At 43.4% G+C, this 19,651-nt stretch overlaps 1 protein-coding gene across 4 annotated transcripts in view; it reads left to right on the top strand.

The window, feature by feature from the left end:
* CDKAL1 (CDK5 regulatory subunit associated protein 1 like 1) overlaps positions 1-17,289 on the top strand; it is a 612,813-nt gene extending 595,524 nt beyond the window's left edge. For 3 of the 4 annotated variants that reach the window (XM_027525190.1, XM_027525191.1, XM_027525189.1), the window contains one exon: positions 16,349-17,289. In XM_027525190.1, coding sequence (XP_027380991.1) covers positions 16,349-16,540 — 192 coding nt within the window. In that variant the 3' untranslated portion in view covers positions 16,541-17,289. Of the gene's footprint in view, positions 1-1,911; positions 1,962-16,348 lie in introns of all 4 variants that reach the window. The other variant, XM_027525192.1, reaches the window with a different exon arrangement.
* Positions 17,290-19,651: the final 2,362 nt, after the last annotated feature.

Genomic DNA, 19,651 nt, shown 5'->3' with positions numbered 1-19,651 from the left:
GAGAATGACAAATTCACAGAGAGAGACTCATAACAATCTTATATCACTGACTGTTCTTACTGCCAGGCATTTCTTTCTCTTATTCCTTACACTGCCTTTTAAAGAATATTCTAGAATGGAGACCAGGACCTGCCCTGTTTCTCACAAGGGAAGGGAAGGCTGCCCCAGGGTCCCCGGCTGTCACCTGTTTCTCATCTACCGGGACTTTGATCCTAATAATGTATTCACTTGAGCGGTCAGATAGCTCAGCACCAACACAGCCGACTGCCCGCAGAGAGGAAGCGGGAGTTTTAAAGGGTGGCGTGGTTTGCCTCATTACCAGACAAAGGGCCAGCAGGATGTTCAGGTGTACTGAGTTTTATGTACAAACTATACTATATTTTTGGAGCTTTGACCCTTAGAAAGGCATCGTTAAAATGCTTTCCTCTCCATCTAACGTTCATTTCCAAAACCACTGAAGTAAAAGGGTCTATTAGTTCTGGGCCAGATTTGAAAGTGCATGAAAACTGCATTCATGAGGTTAAGAAATGGCTTAATAATTAAGTTAAAACATTTGAAAGTAGATCTAATTTCAAACAGATCAGCTAACCGTGTTAGAAGCAAATGAGGGTGTGTTCCTTCCTATTTTTGCTTCCACACCCCACCCCCCAAGATACTGGCTCCAATCCCAAAGCAGTTTTTCCTAGTTTTTTTTTTTTTTCCCCTTTTAACTTCTTGTAAGATTGAATTCTTCATTGCCCATATGTTCAATCGGTGTCACGGTGAGAACTATAGCACGTTTAATATTTAGTCCATTTCTTCTGTTCTTATGGCTTCTACTTAGTTTCATTTGTAGATCTGTTAGGGCGTATTTGGGTTTCACAGTCTAGATACATAGCTTTTATTCTGTGCGCTTGAGCTGAATTTATTGGGGATTACAGCCTAACATACGATTATGTCAGTTCAGAAGGCCTTTCGTATGTTAGCCGTGTCTTCCACTCACCAGTTTGAGTACCATCCACAGTGTGGTCAGAGCAGGCTGATGCTAAACCATTAGCTTTCATTTCACTTGTATCACTAACTGTGCCATCACTTGTGATAATATTCCCCCCCTTGAGGCTTGTGGCCAGGGCATGGTGAGGGGAATTGCGTGCATCAAGGAACTGACTCCACCTCAGTGATAATAACAATAGCTGCCATTTACTGAGCCTCTACTATGTGCTGGGTGTTGAGGCTTCTTACCTGTGTTACCTCCACTTATGATTCCAGTCTGGATTAGAGCAGCAAGAACACTCAAAAGTGTTCTTTACACGGCTGTGCACGCTCACGAAGAGGCATCCTAGGGTGGGACTTGGTCCTCTGCATCCTTTGCCCACATGCGGGGAAGCAAGTGCAAGGGGCTTGAGGCAAAAGCGGGGGCAGACTCCCAGGGCAAGGAGGGGCTCAGGGCGAGAGAAAAGGATCAGGCCCCTGAGCCTGAATGACTCACACGTTCAACCCACAGGTAATGCCTGGCCTCTTAGGATATGTCTTAGCACTTACTGAACATATTATCCCAGCACTGGACTACATATTGGAGATAGAAGTAATGAATATGGTCTTAGCCTTTGAGATTTGAGTCTGGATGTTCTTCTGGTGGCTCTGGTGTTCTGTTGTGACCCTTGTTGGGAGGGATTAGAGTGAGAAAGGGTCCTGTGGGTGTGCACTGGCAACCCGTGTGATGTCATTGCTCTGGTGATGGGAGTTTTACAGGTGATCCCCACCAAATCTCAGATGCCAGGACTGCTCTTTGGCATTCTCATTTGGACTATGTTCCTTTCCTTTCAAAAGTCTTGAGCTTTTTACTCAGGCATCAGTGAGCAGTGCCGAGTATGATCACGTCTCAGTTTGTCTGGGTATAATTAATAACAGTGCCTTTTTTCATTCTTTGAGGGGTCCTCGTTCGGATGATAAATCAAGTGGTCCTCCGATCAGTCTGTAAGGTAGGTCCAGACTGCTTGGGGTCAGGAGTCTAAGGTGTGATCCTTGCCCTCAAGGAGATGGAAGTGTAGTTAGGAAAGGAAGACAGGTGCTTTTTGAACAAAATCTGTAATATATAAGGTGATAAATGAGATGACATCAGATCAGAAGAAATTGGAAGATGGGAGACCTTTGTAGAGTTGAGGGGTCAGCGAATATATGGATCAGGGTTCTCTAAAGACGACAGAAAACAGTTAAACAGAAAGGGGTCCAAAAAGGGATACTGAGCAGTTCACAGAATAATTAGAAGGGCTGCGGAGCAGACTCTTGGCTAAGTTTTCCAGAAACGAGACCCAAACCACATAGAAGCTGCTGGTAAGAGATGTTGCCTCTGCCCCTCTTGCCCCAGCAAGACAGAAGCCCCAAGCTCCTGTCTACTTCCTGACGAAGCTTGCTTCACAATCCGGGTCTCAGACCTGTTGCATCTGAGTGTGGAACCAGGGCTTCAGATTTGCACCAGAAGGACAGAAGAGGATGGGAAGATGGAACGTGTTTCCTGGAGTCTGTATCAGTGAGGTGGAATTTACAGTGTGGAGAACACTAGTGTGATGAGGGTATTCACACAGTTCCCACTGCAGAGGGTGGCATGGGTCTGATGGGATTAGAACTGGACTGGAAGATAAGAAGGACTTAATCAGGCAAGTGAAGGAGAAGATTCTTCTCAGTACCAAAGGAACATAAGTCAGTGACAGAATGAGCAGGAATGAATTTGGCTTTCTTTGGGCATCTGTAAGTAGATGTGGGCAGTTGGGCGCAAGTGTATAATAATGTTCATTGTAAAGAGTGGCCCTCTGGGCTTTGAAGTGAAGGAGCAGATTATATTGGGTTTACCAGGTACCTCAGTGGTAAAGAATCCACCTGCCAATGCAGGAGACACAGATTTGATCCCTGGGTTGGGGAGATCCTGTGGAGAAGGAAATGGCAACCCACTCCAGTATTTTTGCCTGGGAAATCCCATGGACAGAGGAGCCTGGCGGGCTACAGTACATGGGGTCAAAAAAAGAGTCAGACATGACTTATGACCAAACAAAAACAGCAGCATGTTACACTGGGTTGACTAAACAGCTCATTTGGGGTTTTCATAAGATGTGACAGGAAAACCTGAATGAACTTTCTGGCCAGCCCAATACAGTAGAGCACATGTATTAGTCTGTGATACTGCAGTAACACATTAACCCTGAAATCTCAGGCTTAACACAGGAGAGGTTTATTTCCTACTCTTCACTGCAACACATCTAGTACCATTTATTGGGTGATCTCAAACCAGGGCTTATCTGCTCTACACAGGCACTCAGGGACCCAGGCCGACCGGCTAGAGAACCAGCTCTTCACGGCCTCAGCACAGGAGGGGCAGAGGGTATTTCTACTTCTGTCCATTGGCCAGAAGTATTCACATGGCCTAGAGTTTAGGAGATACACACTTCTGTATGAATAAGATATGAGGGAGTACTGGGAGTTTCTGCCATGCACGCTGGAAGGGTTTTGAGCACAAGTGTAATGGTGAAATTTGCCTGTGTGAGCCAAGTTCACAGGAGCAGGGCCGCCCCGTCTGCTCCGTTTGCCACCAGCTTTGGGTCATAGCACAGCGCCTGACTCAGAGCTGGTGCTCTGTGCACATTTGTAGAATGGACTTGACTCTTACTGATGCGCATGGTAGGAGAGAGGCTTTCTTGGCCAGAGGCAGGGAGGTTGACAGTGCATGATAGGCTGATAATCCTCGGTTCCTTCAGCTCAGGACATTAGTATATTCTTCAAAGGCTAAAAAAAAAATCACAGTCAAGCCACCCAGCCTGCTCTTTGAAGTCATTTGACATCTTGATAAGCAGATTGCAAAAGCCTCTTTTTAAATTGATAATAATCTTGCAAGTTTAAATTCTTTTCACGGAAACTGTAACGATGAGGACCTTAGAGCCAGGCATGCTTCTAACCATCAATTTTCAGCCTGTTTCTCCTGTCATGTTCAGAGTACTAACTTTGACTTGTGCCTAAAATAATAGAAGCATGAATACCTTCTGTTTTGTAGCACAGTTTGCCACGTTTTAAATTTAAAGGGCTTCAGAGAAACAAATTCTCTCCTGTCCCTCAACCTCCCCGACACCATTGTATAAAACTACTGAGAAACATAAATGTACAAGCCATGTGTCAAGTCAACAGTTGTCTGGTAGGAAGTCAACCTGTAAAAGTAAGATCTGGTAACTTTCAAATTTGCCACCACTTGAGAAGTCCAAAGGACAAAAAAGGAAAAGCCAAAAAACACTGGAGATTTACATAATCGAGCTCAGCATTTTCCCTCTGGAGGCCCCCAGCTCCTGGGGATTCTTTCTTGCAGATATCCACTCTGAAAGACAAGTATATCCCTCAAGCACATAAACTTTGTGATCTTTCTACATAGATTTGGGATTTTGGTTCTGTCCCTGATAACTGTGTGATCATTGGCTGGTTACTTACCATCTCACAGTGTGTTTCTTCTTCAATAAATTGAGGGTAATAGAGTCCATTCAGTAGAGTAATTCTGGCAGTGAAATGAGATAATGCATGGGAGGCACCCAATGGTACTGGCACAGAGGAAGTGATCCGTGACTATGTGGTACCAAATTGGAGGTGTTCTGATGATCACTGAAGATTTATTTGGGCCTGGTTAACTGAGATGCTAATATCACATCCATGACATATATACCGTGAGAAGAGGAGGCGGTCATTGGTCTTTTCAGTAACGTTTATAACCGCAACAGCGTTTTTAAAAGTATCAGATCAGATCAGTCGCTCAGTCGTGTCCGACTCTTTGAGACCCCATGAATTGCAGCACGCCAGGCCTCTCTGTCCATCACCAACTCCCGGAGTTCACTCAGACTTACGTCCATCGAGTCAGTGATGCCATCCAGCCATCTCATCCTCTGTCGTCCCTTTCTCCTCTTGACCCCAATCCCTCCCAGCATCAGTCTTTTCCAATGAGTCAACTCTTCGCATGAGGTGGCCAGAGTACTGGAGTTTCAGCTTTAGCATCATTCCTTCCAAAGAAATCCCAGGGCTGATCTCCTTCAGAATGGAGTGGTTGGATCTCCTTGCAGTCCAAGGGACTCTCAAGAGTCTTCTCCAACACCACAGTTCAAAAGCACCAATTCTTCGGCGCTCAGCCTTCTTCACAACTCTCACATCCATACATGACCACAGGAAAAACCATAGCCTTGACTAGATGAACCTTTGTTGGCAAAGTAATGTCTCTGCTTTTGAATATGCTATCTAGGTTGGTCATAAGTTTCCTTCCAAGGAGTAAGCGTCTTTTAATTTCATAGCTGCAGTCACCATCTGCAGTGATTTTGGAGACCAGAAAAATAAAGTCTGACACTGTTTCCGCTGTTTCCCCATCTATTTCCCATGAAGTGATGGGACCAGATGCCATGATCTTCGTTTTCTGAATGTTGAGCTTTAAGCCCACTTTTTCACTCTCCACTTTCACTTTCATCAAGAGGCTTTTGAGTTCCTCTTCACTTTCTGCCATAAGGGTAGTGTCATCTGCATATCTGAGGTTATTGATATTTCTCCCGGCAATCCTGATTCCAGCTTGTGTTTCTTCCAGTCCAGCATTTCTCATGATGTACTCTGCATATAAGTTAAATAAGCAGGGTGACAATATACAGCCTTGATGGACTCCTTTTCCTATTTGGAACCAGTCTGTTGTTCCATGTCCAGTTCTAACTGTTGCTTCCTGACCTGCATACAAATTTCTCAAGAGGCAGGTCAGGTGTTCTGGTATTCCCATCTCTTTCAGAATTTTCCACAGTTTATTGTGATCCACACAATCAAAGGCTTTGGCATAGTCAATAAAGCAGAAATAGATGTTTTTCTGGAACTCTCTTGCTTTTTCCATGATCCAGCAAATGTTGGCAATTTGATCTCTGGTTCCTCTGCCTTTTCTAAAACCAGCTTGAACATCAGGAAGTTCACAGTTCACGTATTGCTGAAGCCTGGCTTGGAGAATTTTAAGCATTACTTTACTAGTGTGTGAGATGAGTGCAATTGTGTGGTAGTTTGAGCATTCTTTGGCATTGCCTTTCTTTGGGATTGGAATGAAAACTGACCTTTTCCAGTCCTGTGGCCACTGCTGAGTTTTCCAAATTTGCTGGTTACCTAAAATGAATACTTTGTGATCGTGTTTCTAAGTTTCCCCTTTTCACTGACTTTGAGTGCTGTTTCTTTTCTGCTGTCCTTCAGATGATGTCAGTTCCTCTGAACTGTCAAAAAGCATCATGGTGCAGGATAGTGTTACTTGCTACAGGCTTTTTTAAAAAAATATTCTTGTAGGAGGTGGTTTTCCATGCTCTGTACTGTATAATCTGATAATAAACACAAACAATCTGCCTAATTGGTCTCCCTCTTTTTACCATCTATAAAAGTCAGATCATGTTTCTCTTGTGCTCACAACCATCTAGGATTCCATGACCTAACATATGTACCCAACAGAATAAAAGCAGGCATTCAAATAGATACTTGTTCTGTTTCTATGCCAATTATATTGTATACCAGTGTTCATAGCAGCATTATTCACTATAATCAAAAGCTGAAAACAGTCCAAGTGTCCATCAACAAATAAATGGATTAAACAGAATGTGTTTGATATGTTGATATATACATGCAATGGAATTTTGTTCAGCCATAAAAGGAAATGAAGTTCTGATACTTGCTACCACAAGGATGAACCTTGAAAACATTATGCTAAGTGACCTGTCAGGCACACAAAAAACAAATATTACATGATTCCACATATATACAAGATCTAGAATAAGCAGAGCCTCTTTCTGTAGAGCCAGAAAGTAGATTAGAGTTTATCAGAGGTTGTGGGTACAAGGGTTGTTTCCTAATGGTTGTAGGGTTTCTGTTTGGAATGATGAAAAAGTTTTAGAAAGAGACAGTGGGGATGGTTGTACAACATGGCAATTGTAATTTCCACTGATTTGTACACTTAAAAATGATTCAAATGGTAATTTTTATGTTATATGTATCTCATCACAGTAAAAAAAAATTTTTTTTTAAAGTCTAGGGTTTCCCATGACACTCAGAATGGAAGCCAAAGGCCCTGTAGTGATCTCCAAGGCCTAGTGCCTTGCACACCCCGCTGGTCTCTCTACCGTATCATCGACCTCTTCCCCGTCAAACCCGCTAAGCCAGCCACAGGCTCATGCTGCTCCTTGGATGTGAACACACCGAGTTTGCTCCCTCCGGAGGGCCTTCCCGCTTGCTTGTCCCTCCGCATGGAACATGCTTCTCTTAGGTGCCACATGACATGTCTGTCATCTCCTCCAGTCAGGTCTCTGCTGAAATACCACCTTATCCATGAGGCTTCCTGAGGAGCCCTCTGTAAAATAGTTACCCCCACCTTCTGTCAGACCTAGTACTCGCTGTCCTGATGGTACATCTTACCATCAGACATAGCAAATATTTATGTGCTTGTGTCCAGCTAATAAACAGGAGTCCCCTCCATGAGGGCTGAGCTGTTCTGCTTTGCTCACTCCTTTGGCCTTAATGTCTGAAATAGCGCCTGCTCACTCGGTGTTTCTTGAATGAATGAATGAATATATTTGTGCTGTTAGGGTATCCCTTACTTCATTGATTCTAAAACCATATACCCAGTGGCACTGAGGATAGTACTCAGGATGACAGGGTTGATTGTGACAGCAGGTAACATCACCCATTTTTTTTGTTGTTCTTATTGTTTAAAACCCAAACTTCTGCCAAAACACTCTCATGGTGACCCATTTGGACAAAATCCCTAAGAGTAATTATTTTGAGTTGGACTGATTAAAGATTAACTGCAAGGCACTCAATTGTTATCTTCATCTACATCCCAGTTCTCAGTTTGCTCCGTGTGAGGAGGAGGATGGTTTCAGTTGTGGTTTAAGAGATTATCGAAAGGACTTAATTGTCAACGAAGCATTTTGACCCAATTCATCCCTTCTTTTTTTTTTAACTTTACCACACCTGTGGAGCAGCTTGCTTATTTCCAGCCAATAATTTGGAATAGATGAGTTCTGATTTCTGCTACTGTCATGAACATTGTAATCCCAGGCTTTATAGTTCTAAGCAAGCCTCCTGGGGTAGGTGTGTGTGGGTGTGTGTGCACATCTGTGGCTGATATTTAGTAAGCAAAAGAGAGAACTGTACTATTAATTTTGAATCTCTCTACCCTACCCTGCTCCTTATTTTGGCGAGTGTTAAGAAGTTGAAAATAAGGAAAGTGTAGGTTTATTTGAATGGACGTTTGGTGCTAAGATTAAGAAGGACAAATAAGATGAAAGCATTCAGACAGAAGCCCACAGTGGAGGGGTGAGAAGGCAGCGAGCCTGAGCAGTCACCTTCATTCATCGCTTCTTCCCCGGACTCTCTCAGCAGTGACATTAGGGATGCTCGAGTGAAGATGTGCCTCCCTAAGTTTATATTTTAGGGATAAAATGCAGTTACGATAGAGATAATTTTCTGCTCTGAAGATAATTTTGTATTCTAAGCAAACTTTTTAAAATTAGGAGATTTTGAGTTTCTTTTCCAATAGTGTACTGCACTGCATAATGTATATTTCAAGACAGTTTCCTTGCATTGATCACATATTTGGTTTCGATAGATTTTCTGTGTAGGCCATATGTTCAGGCTCAGTTAAGAAAAGATTCTAAACTCTTAATTTATCTTGAGTTCTAAGATATCAAACGATTTTTCCTTCCTCCCTATTAGCTCCCACTTCAAGCTGTAACAGTGCCTCTGGGCCATGAGAAAATTTACACATAAGAAATATTTTGAATTTGTTAAAAGAAGTTCAGAGCTTAAGAGTTGTTTTCAGATCTCTTGAGTAGGATGAAATACGATCTTACAGGAAATAATTAGGTGATGGGCAGATGCCGAGCTTTGGTTTTTGATATGATTATGTATCTTTCTTTCACTTGGCGCAGCTCAAGTCAGAAAGTTGGGCACCTAACAAGGAGGGGTCACCGAGACCACACAGGGGCACTTCAGATCTGTTCCTTTGGTGGACGTCAAGCCAGAATTATTCAGGATAGACTCTGAAATGCATTTGATCCTATGGTAGATAATTTAATAATTTATGTTTGGCCTTATTAGCAAAGCCATGTGTTTACTCGATCACCAAAATAAGATGAAAAAAACTGAGATCATAGTGAGTTTTTTAAGTGTGTATGTGGTCCAGTTGAAAACATTTTCTTTGCAGTTTTAATGATCTTATGGCAAGTACACATTTGAGGTGGGGGGAGGGGAAATGACACATGAATAATGGCTGCTTTAGAATTGCTCATGCCCCAGAGTGGCACCCAAAGGCTGATGGTACTGTGCTGTCATCTTGTAATTGCAGCAGAGGTTTTCCAGTGTCAGTTTTCTCCCAGAATAAATGAACAGGTGTACTAGATTCCCAGTTTCATTTGTTGATCCTGTTACATGATGACGTGCCTGTAACACTAATGGACTGTGTGTGTAGCGTTCTTTCTGGAGACTGCAAGAGCTAGAAAATGCTACCATGTTTGGTTTGGAGATAATGAACACTCTTAGTGACGTGGTATTAATATGCTCCCAGTTAGAGACAGGTCCCGAAGAAGAGTGGAAAAAGGTGCCTTGGCCTCTGTGATCCCCTGTCTGTCCTGGCATCAGATAATGACACAAACGCAGGGACAAGGTTGTCTGTTCGTCCGGGAAGGGGAACTGGCACATGGAATGCCATCGCTGGGTCCTGGCAGCACCTGCAGGTGGCAGGGCTGAAGAATTCACTTAGAAGCTGCGCTGCAAGATGGGGAGACAGTTGGCAGCTCTCTTACAGGGATCTCTCTTATTTGAGCAGAACCAGACCAACTGTTCCTCATTAAAACACATTTTGCAGCATGTTCTAATGTGAGCAGATTAGGGATGTGTGCGTGTCGCCCATGCAGAGAAAACCCAGTGACACACCATCCACCGGTCACGTTTACTGAGTCTCAGCGTGGCTCAGAGCCGCGAGACAGGTCGTGTGGAATCACCTGACCTGAGGCTGGTTTTCCTGGACAGGCATTCTGTAGGGAAACACAGAACAACACCATCACCTCCCTGTGAAGTGGACAAAGTCATTTTGGTAGGAATATTGATACTGGCAGTTGTTTTAATAATTAAGCAGTGCCTTGATTTTTCTCATTTGTTCGCATTGCATTATAAGTATATCTCTGATGCGTAACCACCCAAGCTAGACTTAATATGACTAAAGCCATGCCTCTCCCCCTTCCCCTTTACACCTGCTCTATAAGCTGGACAAGTACTTCAAGTTGGGAGAAACTCACATTAACTTCTTCACTGAGTGGTTGGGAGCATTAAAGGAGAGATGGCATGGGGAATAAAAACATGTGCTGGACACTTGGGGAACATTCCAGAAACACTGAGTCTTCTCCTTTGTGTTTATGCACAGAGCTTACCTTCCGCCTGCCGTGCCTGATCCTTATGCCTCTGGCTCTGCAGCCGTGTCTCACTTTATAAATGTTTTTGGTGAAAAGGAGAAGGACGTTGGAGCTGTCTCTAACTTAGTTCCTTCCTTTCTAGTTTCCTTGAAAATAGCACCAGAGCAATGGTGGTGTGATATTGGAGGAAGGTGTTATCTGCTTCCTGAGGTTTCTGAACATCAAAATTGGTTTGGTTTCTAGGATTTTTTTTTTTTTTAGTGTATATTCATGGTTCTATTCTAATAGATTTATTACTTTAATAGGATTTGATAAGCTACACCTTTGAAAATTCGTAGAATATGTTTAAGAATTTGGATGTAAGTATGTTTAGAACTTAATCAATGAAACAATGAGATTTACAAGGAGGAAAGATCATGTTAATTAAAGTTAGCACTTTCTCAATATGTCCTTAATCTACTGTGACTAGATAAATACGTGAATCTTTTTGACTGAGCAGAGGTCATATCCTGCTCTGTTTCCATCTGTCTTGTAAAGGCACTTCTAAATGGAATTTGACTTCTTAAGAATTATAGATCTGAGCGTTGATGTTTGGTCATAGTAAATAATAAAATTTCTTGTATTTGTTGTATTACAGCTTGAGAGATAAAAGTGTGTCTTGAATTTCAAAAGTTAATAACTCTGAAAATGTTTAAGAGGTTTATGGAAGGTTCAAGCCTTCTATTTACTTTCCAGAACTATTGACTATGCCAAGTTTTTCTTCTCTAAAGTCAGTTATGTGCATTAATCTATGCACATGTCTATGTTTAAACTTTATCTTGCTACTGGTTATTTATCATCACTTCACCTATAAGCACTTTTTTCCCATTACAGCATGGAAATACTATATACACTATTTTCTAACCATGAATGCTGCTTCTGACTGTGGAAACTGCAGTAGTTGTGCGTTTGCATGTTAGACGAACTTGGACTTTATGAGAAAGTCCTTGTATTACCTTTATTTCCAAATTACTTTTCCTTCAGTATCCCAGTGGTAGTTGACAATTGAAATGTGCAAAGCTACATTGTAGTTGGCTACCAATTACTCTGTCATCTGAGAAGCTTTTTTTCAATCATATTTAAAAACACATCATCAGACTCTTTTAATCAAGATCATGAATTGGTATAGAGTGAAGACCTGGAGGCTCAGATGGTAAAGAATCCGCCTGCAATGCGGGAGACCTGGGTTCGATCCCTGGGTCAGGAAGATCCCCTGGAGAAGGGAATGGCAACCCACTCCGGTATTCTTGCTTGGAGAATTCTTGCTTGGAGAATTCCATGGAGAGAAGCATGACAGGCTACAGTCCATGGGGTCGCAAAGGGTCAGATACGACTGAGCAGAGATAATAAGAGAAGCACAGCGTGGTAAAGACAGGCTGCGTTTTCTCTCTGCTGCCCTGTTGTCAGGCTCACATTGCTCTCAGGGAGAGTGGCCGGTCAGGGGGCTTCTTGTGGCTGTGGGGGGAGGCCACTGCACTTCCATACGCTCCTGTGATGCAGCCTGTCCCTCCAGGACAGGAGAGTGCTGGCACCAGATGGGTCAGTTATGTTCAAATGTGTTCAGTGTTTGCGTGGGAGAGGAAAAAAAAAAATCAGTGCCTGAGGAAGAATGACTAAGGCAAACCCAGCCCCAGATAATCTACAATGGTAGTTTAATAGGTACCGTTTATATTTTGAGCAAAATTTTATGGCAAATGAGTTGGAAGGAGCAGAGGAAAAATTTTTATGAAACTCTTGTTAACAGTCTAAGGGATTTTTTTTCAGACTCGGAGCACAAGTGCTTTACCTATTCTTGTAGCTTTGTGAAGCAGAAGGTGTTACGAAGTGAAAGTCTCTCAGTGGTGTCCGACTCTTTGTGACCCCGTGAACTATACAGTCCATGGAATTCTCCAGGGCCCAGAATACTGGAGTGGGTAGCCTTTCCCTTCTCCAGGGATTTCCCAACCCAGGTCTCCCACATTACAGATGGATTCTTTACCAGCTGAGCCACAAGGGAAGCCTGAGAATACTGGTGTGGGTAGCCTATCCTTTCTCCAGTGGATCTTCATAAAATCAACCAAACAGGTGGGTCAGTGGTAAAGAATCCGGCTGCCAACAGAGGAGATATGAGACGTGGATTTGATCCTTGGATGGGGACGATCCCCTGGAGCAGGAAATGGCAACCCACTCCAGTATTCTTGCCTGGAGAATCCCATAGACAAAGGAGCCTGGTGGGCTATAGTCCACGGGTCGCAAAGAGTTGGGCACAACCGAGTGACTAAGCATACACAAATGATTAAAGCTTGGAGACTCACCTAGTCCTGCCCCCAGGCAGCCTGACCCCTGATCCAACACCAGTAATCACCGAGTGGCAGCTTCTGGAATTGCAGGCACAGAACCAAGGTCCAGCATTCAGAGCTGAGGGTTGGGGTAGGTCTTCCCTGAAGCTAGTAGAGCTTAAGACTCAGGAACTCACACTTTGAAGGGGCTATTCCAAGCGCCTGTACCTAATTTTGAATTGCTTTTTTTTGAGAGAAGGCATCAGGCCCCACGGTATCTGGATCTGTGAACCTCCTGAAGTTCTCTGCCAGGTGTGAGCCAGGCTGTGTATATGTGTGCACAGACGCCTCCACATTTTTCTGGGGGACCAGTCTGTAGTCCTCACTGACTTCTCAAAGCCATCTGTGACTTAAGAAGATCAAAGGACTCAGGCCTAGGAGAAATTAATCAGCCTCTTAGTTCTGGTCTTGTAAAGCTAAGCTTAGAAAGTGATGGTTTAATTGCTAGAGGCAGCAACTCATGACTTGTGTACAGTTGTGCCCATTGATCACCAGAGACATGGCTGAGCCTGTTTTTAACCAGCTAGATCTCATCTGCAATACATCCTCATACCCATCCATCCATCTATTCATTTCTGAGCACTTGCTTGCGTGCCTGCTCTGTGTTTGCAGCTGTGGAGGTTCCGAGAGCCCAGGGATGAACTAGGTGACCTCCCTGCTTTTGAGGAACTTGCAGAGCTTCTGTCGTTTCAGCTGCAGAAGTACACGTTCTTTCCCAAGGCTGCCATTATCCTTATGAGTGCTGTCCTTCAGACCTTGGGGCTATTTTAAATGAATCAGAATGAAAGCTTGTCATCATATTCCCCGCTCCAAAATACCACACAGAACACCCATCTTACAAGAGAGTGATTCCCAGGGCGTGTCGAGGTACAGGTGTCTCTGCTTTGGGGACAGTATCTCCATCTGACCAGCTGTGAGCCTCCTTATCTGGGCCCCCGGCACAGGGACAGCAGGGGGTCAGCCCAGGTCCCCAAGGAGCCTGGAAGGAAATGATGGTGTGACTGCCATTGGAATTGAGAGATATATCCTTGTGATCAAAAGCTGCATTAATTTTGCAATTAGTCTCCTGCGGTCAAAGCAAGAAAATTCTTCCCTATCTTTCACATGTAAGTCTTTGCTGGTAGAAATTGGGTTGTGAAAGTTCTTCTCATTTCCCCCTTCCTATTCTTTGTCCCTCCATTACCCACTCACCTGAACTCAAGTGTTGTTGATTCTATATCAGAAGTCTGTCGTTCCCTCCTTTCCATGCCTCCAGCATGGAGGTCCTCGTCGCCCTCCACCCCATCTCTCGCCACAACTTGCCCCGGATTCCCTACCCGCATTCTCTCCCCTCCCCTCACTCCACCCTACTTTCCTGCCAGAGTCGCCTCTGTAAAGCACACTTCCAGCACTTCTGCTGTGCACAGTGGGGCTGCTGTTCCCCGCAGGGCCGAAGCTGTCACCAGCGGATTGTTTGAAAGCGTGGAAAGAAATAAGCGAAGGGAAGTAGCTGTTCAGAGACCTTTGGTGCTTCTGTGGATTTCTTGTGCAGTTGTGCCCCTGGGTCACCCCCTCCTCCCCATCCCTGCTTCATTCCTTCCACCCAGTATTCTCCTTCCCCAGTCCCCACCTCCATCTCTCAAAATGCTATTCAGGTTTCAACAGGGGAGGCACTGATTCTAAGGCCTGTGCATCAGGTGGAAATCTTATATCATGGAATCAGAACTACACTTTGAAACCCTAGAACCACCCTGAGAGTGGCCAGGGGCCCCCGTCCTCCCCACACCTGCAGAGATGCCTGAGGGAACAGACACTGCCTCAGAATTCTCACTGTCACATCTCCTGGCTCCTCATGTCCCCACCGAGCTGGGTTTCCCAGTCTTTCCATGTCTGGTACCCAGAGGGTCACCCAGAGGGTTATATGGCACCCAGGGTCAATGGAAGGGCTGCGTGTGGGGTGGATCCCTCTGGCCACCTAGACCCCTTCAGGTGCCCCCTAAGGGTCAGGAGCAGCCCTCCTACAACCAGTATGTTTGCTGAATAAAATTACTTCCTGTGGTTTTTCCTTTGTCGTTATTCTTTTCCTCAGTAGATACAGTCATATCCCTGAAAGTTAAGTTCCTTTGTGATGCAACTCCATATCAGTTCTGCCCTTCAGGGAATTCTGCCTTGATTCTCCATAAACACTCCTTGTCTCTCCCATATAGTTTTGAGTATAACCTGGAAATTTATGAACTTGGTCTTACCCTTAAAGGAAAGGAACCGTCGCTTATACCTGACTTAGCCCACCCGACCTGTGTGGGTGTTTGAATGCGTCTGTGGTGGGTTTTGAATGTGTCTGTGGTGAAGGAGTAAGTGAAGCTGCTTCTTACATCAAACTAGAACGGTTCTGCAGTGCAAAGGAGGCCATCAACAAAAGGAATAGGCAACCAACCAAATGGGAGAAAATATTTGCAGACTGTGTATTTGGTATCTGATGGGGGGGGTTGATACCACAAACATATAAAGAACTCATGTAGCTCAATACCAAAAAAAAAGTGATTTTAAAAATGGGCAGAGGATCTGAATACTCACCAAAGACATACAGATGGCCAACAGGTGCGTGAAAAGATGCTCATCAGCACTAATAATCAGGGAAATGCAGATTAAAAGCACGATGAGATATCACCTCATACCTGTTAGAATGGCTACTATCAAAAGAGATTAGAACTAACAATGCTGGTGAGCATATGGAGAAAGAGGAACCCTCGCGCACTGTTGATCGAAATGTAAATTGGTGCAGCCGCTCTGGAAAGCAGTATGGAGTTTCCTCAACAAATTAAAACTAGGACTGTGGTTTGATCCAGCAATTCTACTTTGGAGTGTTAGACCGAAGGAAACAAAAACACTAACTCAGAAAGATGCCTGCATTCCCGTGTTCATTGCAGTGTTTTTTACAGTAGCCAAGACATGGGCAGGGAAACAACCCAATGTCCATCAATGGATGAGTGGACAGGGAAGATGTGGCATATGTACGCAATGGAATATTACTCAGGAATAAAAAAGAAGGAAGTCTTGGCATTCACAACAGCATGAATGAACCTTGAGGGCATTATACTAAGTGAAATGCATCAGAGAAAGACATGAAATCTAAAATAACAAAACTGATTGTATAGGTGCAGAGAACCCCTCGGTGGTTGTCAGAGACAGGGGCATGGCGGATGGATGACATGGGTGAAGAGAGTCAAAAGATACAAACTTGGAGTTAGAACTACATTCCGGGGATGTAAGGTACAGCACGGTGACTGTAGTTAACAATTCTGCGTTGTATACTTGGAAGTTCTAGAGAGTAGATCTTTAAAAGCAGTCTTTACTAGGAAGGAATTTTGTAACTGTGCTGTAACAAGACCTACTGTGATGCTCATCTCAGTGGATACAAATACTGAATCCTGTGTTGTACACCTGAAACTAATACAATGTTATATGTCAGTTATATCTCAATAAAAAAATGTGTTCCTTCTAGGAATCTTTTGCTGAGCTGATATAATATCAGTGCTTTTTTCTTTTTTTTTTTTTTTGTCCTTAAAACCTTTGCTTTCCTCTATGTTTCTGTCTCCATAGGAATTCAGAAATAGGCTTGGGAATCACCTGAATTCAGTACCCCACACCTCAGCTGCAAATCGACGCGAGTCGGCCAGTTCCCGAATGGTGCTACGATTGCAAAGACTACACCAGGACTTTGCACTGAAGATGTCTGTGGGCCTGGCTCTGTTTGCTCTTCTTTTTGCGCTTTTGGTCAAGGTCTATAATTAAAACACAACCAGCTGAAGCATCTGTGAAGAAGAATAAATTTCTAATTCAAATCTTCAAAGAAAAGGAGAGCAACCACATCAGTTCTCAAAGGGCAATGATTTATACTGGCCTCACTAACGGCTCTTCAGCCACACTCTTTAATGAGGCTTCCCTGTCTCACATTGAGTTGGACCCATTGGTTATTTGACCTAAAATCTAATAACGGCTGCCATAGCATATCTTTTCAATTAAGCGCCCTTGGGTTTATTTTTAGCAAAAAAAAATGCAAGTGGTTGCATTTTCTTTAAATCACCAGTCTTCAAGTCAGAACCTGTTTGTATGGCGGGTCTGGTTACCTCTTCCTCATCCAGGAAGAATTTTCCATTTTCAATAAACATTTTAAAATCTTATCTTTCTCTTTATGCATTGTTTGGGGCCCCAATATTACAAAGCTTTTATTTTCCACAGCAGATGTGTTACGGAAAAGTTTATATGGAAACCTGTGTTTGGAACGTCAGTCCTTCCGGAATGCACAGGAAGAGCCTGCCAATTAAAGGATCCTGGCAACATTTTGAAAAATCTGAGGAATCACCCCCTTCTTTAATAACCCACAAACTTTCAAAAAGTGGATTTGTCTAAAACAAGCTCTGCCTCTTTTCTGGCTTTTTTTTTTTAATCTATTTACATCAACTGTTTATTTCTACCTGATGTCATTGGTGTTCACTAAATGAAGTGATTTGTGTTACAATAAAAGCAGTTGGTGTAATGAACAAGTCTCACGACTATTCGAATTTAAATAATTTATTTGGATTGTACAGTTACAGGAACATCAGGCACCCTGTGGTTACAGGACAGTTTTCATTTTAAATCCCCACCCTCTTCAGCTTGTGGTTTTATCCCAAAATGTTTTAACCTCTTTTGTGTCTTTAAGGAATCTAAGTTCAAATTATGTCATCAGTCATTGATTAAAAAAAAAAAAAAAATCAAAGACTTCAGTATATACCTCCCAAACCTGGTATGTGGTTCTAAGAGATCACATTTAAAATGCAAGAATCTGCTCTTGACCCTCTGGGAGCCCTGCAGTGACTCAGCCACTTAGGATCCTGCTGATCCATCAGCAGGAAGAGGGAGAAGAGTTAGCAGAGTATGGGAGGGAGCCTGCTGGGTGCTTCCTTTTTGAGATACATGCAATCATTTCTTTATTAATAAACAGTGGGTTCCAGCATAGTACTGATTTAATGAAAACCTTGCAGACGTGGAAATACCACCAAAAGCCTAGAGTCACACTATACAGGGCAGAAGAAAAGCTTCACCTCTGACGCTGGAGACAGCAGGCTGCCCGGTGCCTTCCCAGTCCCTAGCTCTGTCCCCCAAAAGCTTGCAGTCCTTATTTCTAACATCATAGATTGTCTGCATGTTCATGAATTTCATGTAAGTGGAGTCACATGGCGTGTGCTGTTCTCTGTGTCTGCCTTTTGCTGGGCATTGCATGTGAGACACACCCAGGTGGCTGTGTGTGGCAGTCGTTCATTCACTTTCCTTGCTGAATACAATTCCATTGGATGAGTATACCCCATTGTAATTATCCATCCTGCTTTTGAGTTGTCTCTGATATTTTGGCTATTGGAATAATGACGCTATGAACGTACGTTTGGGTCCACATATATATGCATTTGTGTGAACTTACATCAAGCAGGGGCATTGCATTTGTGCACGCCACCAAATGGCGTTTTGCGAGGGTTGTACCAATTTCCATTCCCATCAGTAGTCATTGAGAGTCCTGTGTGTGTCCACTTGTTGACGTGTAGCCTGCCATTCTCCCCACTGTTTCTGCACCTTTGACTTTCTCCAGTCGATCTTGTCTCTGTTGTCTCTCATCGTGACTAGCCCTGTTTTGATCATAATGATAATACTGATAATCATGAACCGTCTAGCCTTTAAAAGCATCAGACGAAATGATGTGGACTTTATAAGTGTTCTTCCTGAAAACACAGCCCTGAGATAGGTATTGTTATTCTCATTTTGCTGAGGGGAAAAAAAAAAAAAAAAACCTGAAGCCCACAAGATTAAGTAACTTGCAAGGGACACAGAACCACTAAGTTGTAGAGGCAGGACTTGAACTCAGCTTGACTCCAAGGCCTGTGCTCCTGGGCTGTATACTCTTCCTACTCCCTTGGCTCCATCTTCCATATGAACTTGACCCTGTGGGTGCCTGGGTTCTGTGGGAGCCCAGCCTTGCCCTCTGTGTTGTCCTGCTCCAAGAATGTGCCTGGTACTTGATACACTTTTAAAAGATGATTCATGCAAGTTTATTGTCTCTTCCTTCGTCCCTCCCTCTCCCTCTCTTTTTCTTTCTGTCTTGCCTGATTCACCAAGTGTGAGACTGTCAATAAGATAATGTAAAAATTCTTTGGTGAAAACTTTGCTTTGTTGCTGGGAAAATGTGTCTAAACATCAGATTTCCATATGTCGTTCAGTCAAAACATGGGCTTTTCCATTGACTTAACTCCAGGTTGCATATTTCAGTGTAAAATATAAGATGTCATGGGGAAAGAATTAAGAGTTACAAGTGAAGCTTCAGGAGGCTTTAGCATTATAAAATAAGCATGGGGGAAAATGTAGGAAGCGAGAAAGGGAGAGAAGGAAGAAAGGAGGGAGAGAAGGAAGAAGAAAGAAGGGAATGATTTTCTTAAGGCTCGCCTGACCCTAGGCATCCCAAAGTGCTGTAGTGAACTCAAAGGAGGACCATGGGATATTTTAAATTTTTGAAGGAAACAGAGTGAATTTGTCAGATACCATGTAGAATAATAGCTCAAAATAGTTTACAGTTTCAACATGAAAATGCACATTTTTTGATGTTACCATGGGCTCCCCTGGTGGGTCAACAGTAAAGAATCCACCTGCCTAGCAGGAGATGCTGATTTGATCCCTGGATCAGGAAGATTCCCTGGAGAAGAAAATGACAATCCACTCCAGTATTCTTGCCTGGGAAAATCCCATGGACAGAGAAGCCTGGTGGGCTACAGTACGTGAGGTCGCAAAGAATCAGACATGACTTAGCAACTAAAGAACAGCAACAAAAATACTTTTCTAAGACTAGGTTTTAGGTGGTTGCTGTGAGGAAAAGCTGGT

The sequence above is a fragment of the Bos indicus x Bos taurus genome, chromosome 23, assembly GCF_003369695.1.
Source record: "Bos indicus x Bos taurus breed Angus x Brahman F1 hybrid chromosome 23, Bos_hybrid_MaternalHap_v2.0, whole genome shotgun sequence".
In the NCBI taxonomy this organism is placed as follows: domain Eukaryota; kingdom Metazoa; phylum Chordata; class Mammalia; order Artiodactyla; family Bovidae; genus Bos; species Bos indicus x Bos taurus.
Note: the sequence above shows the minus strand (reverse complement) of the source record. Positions and strands in the feature narration are given on the sequence as shown.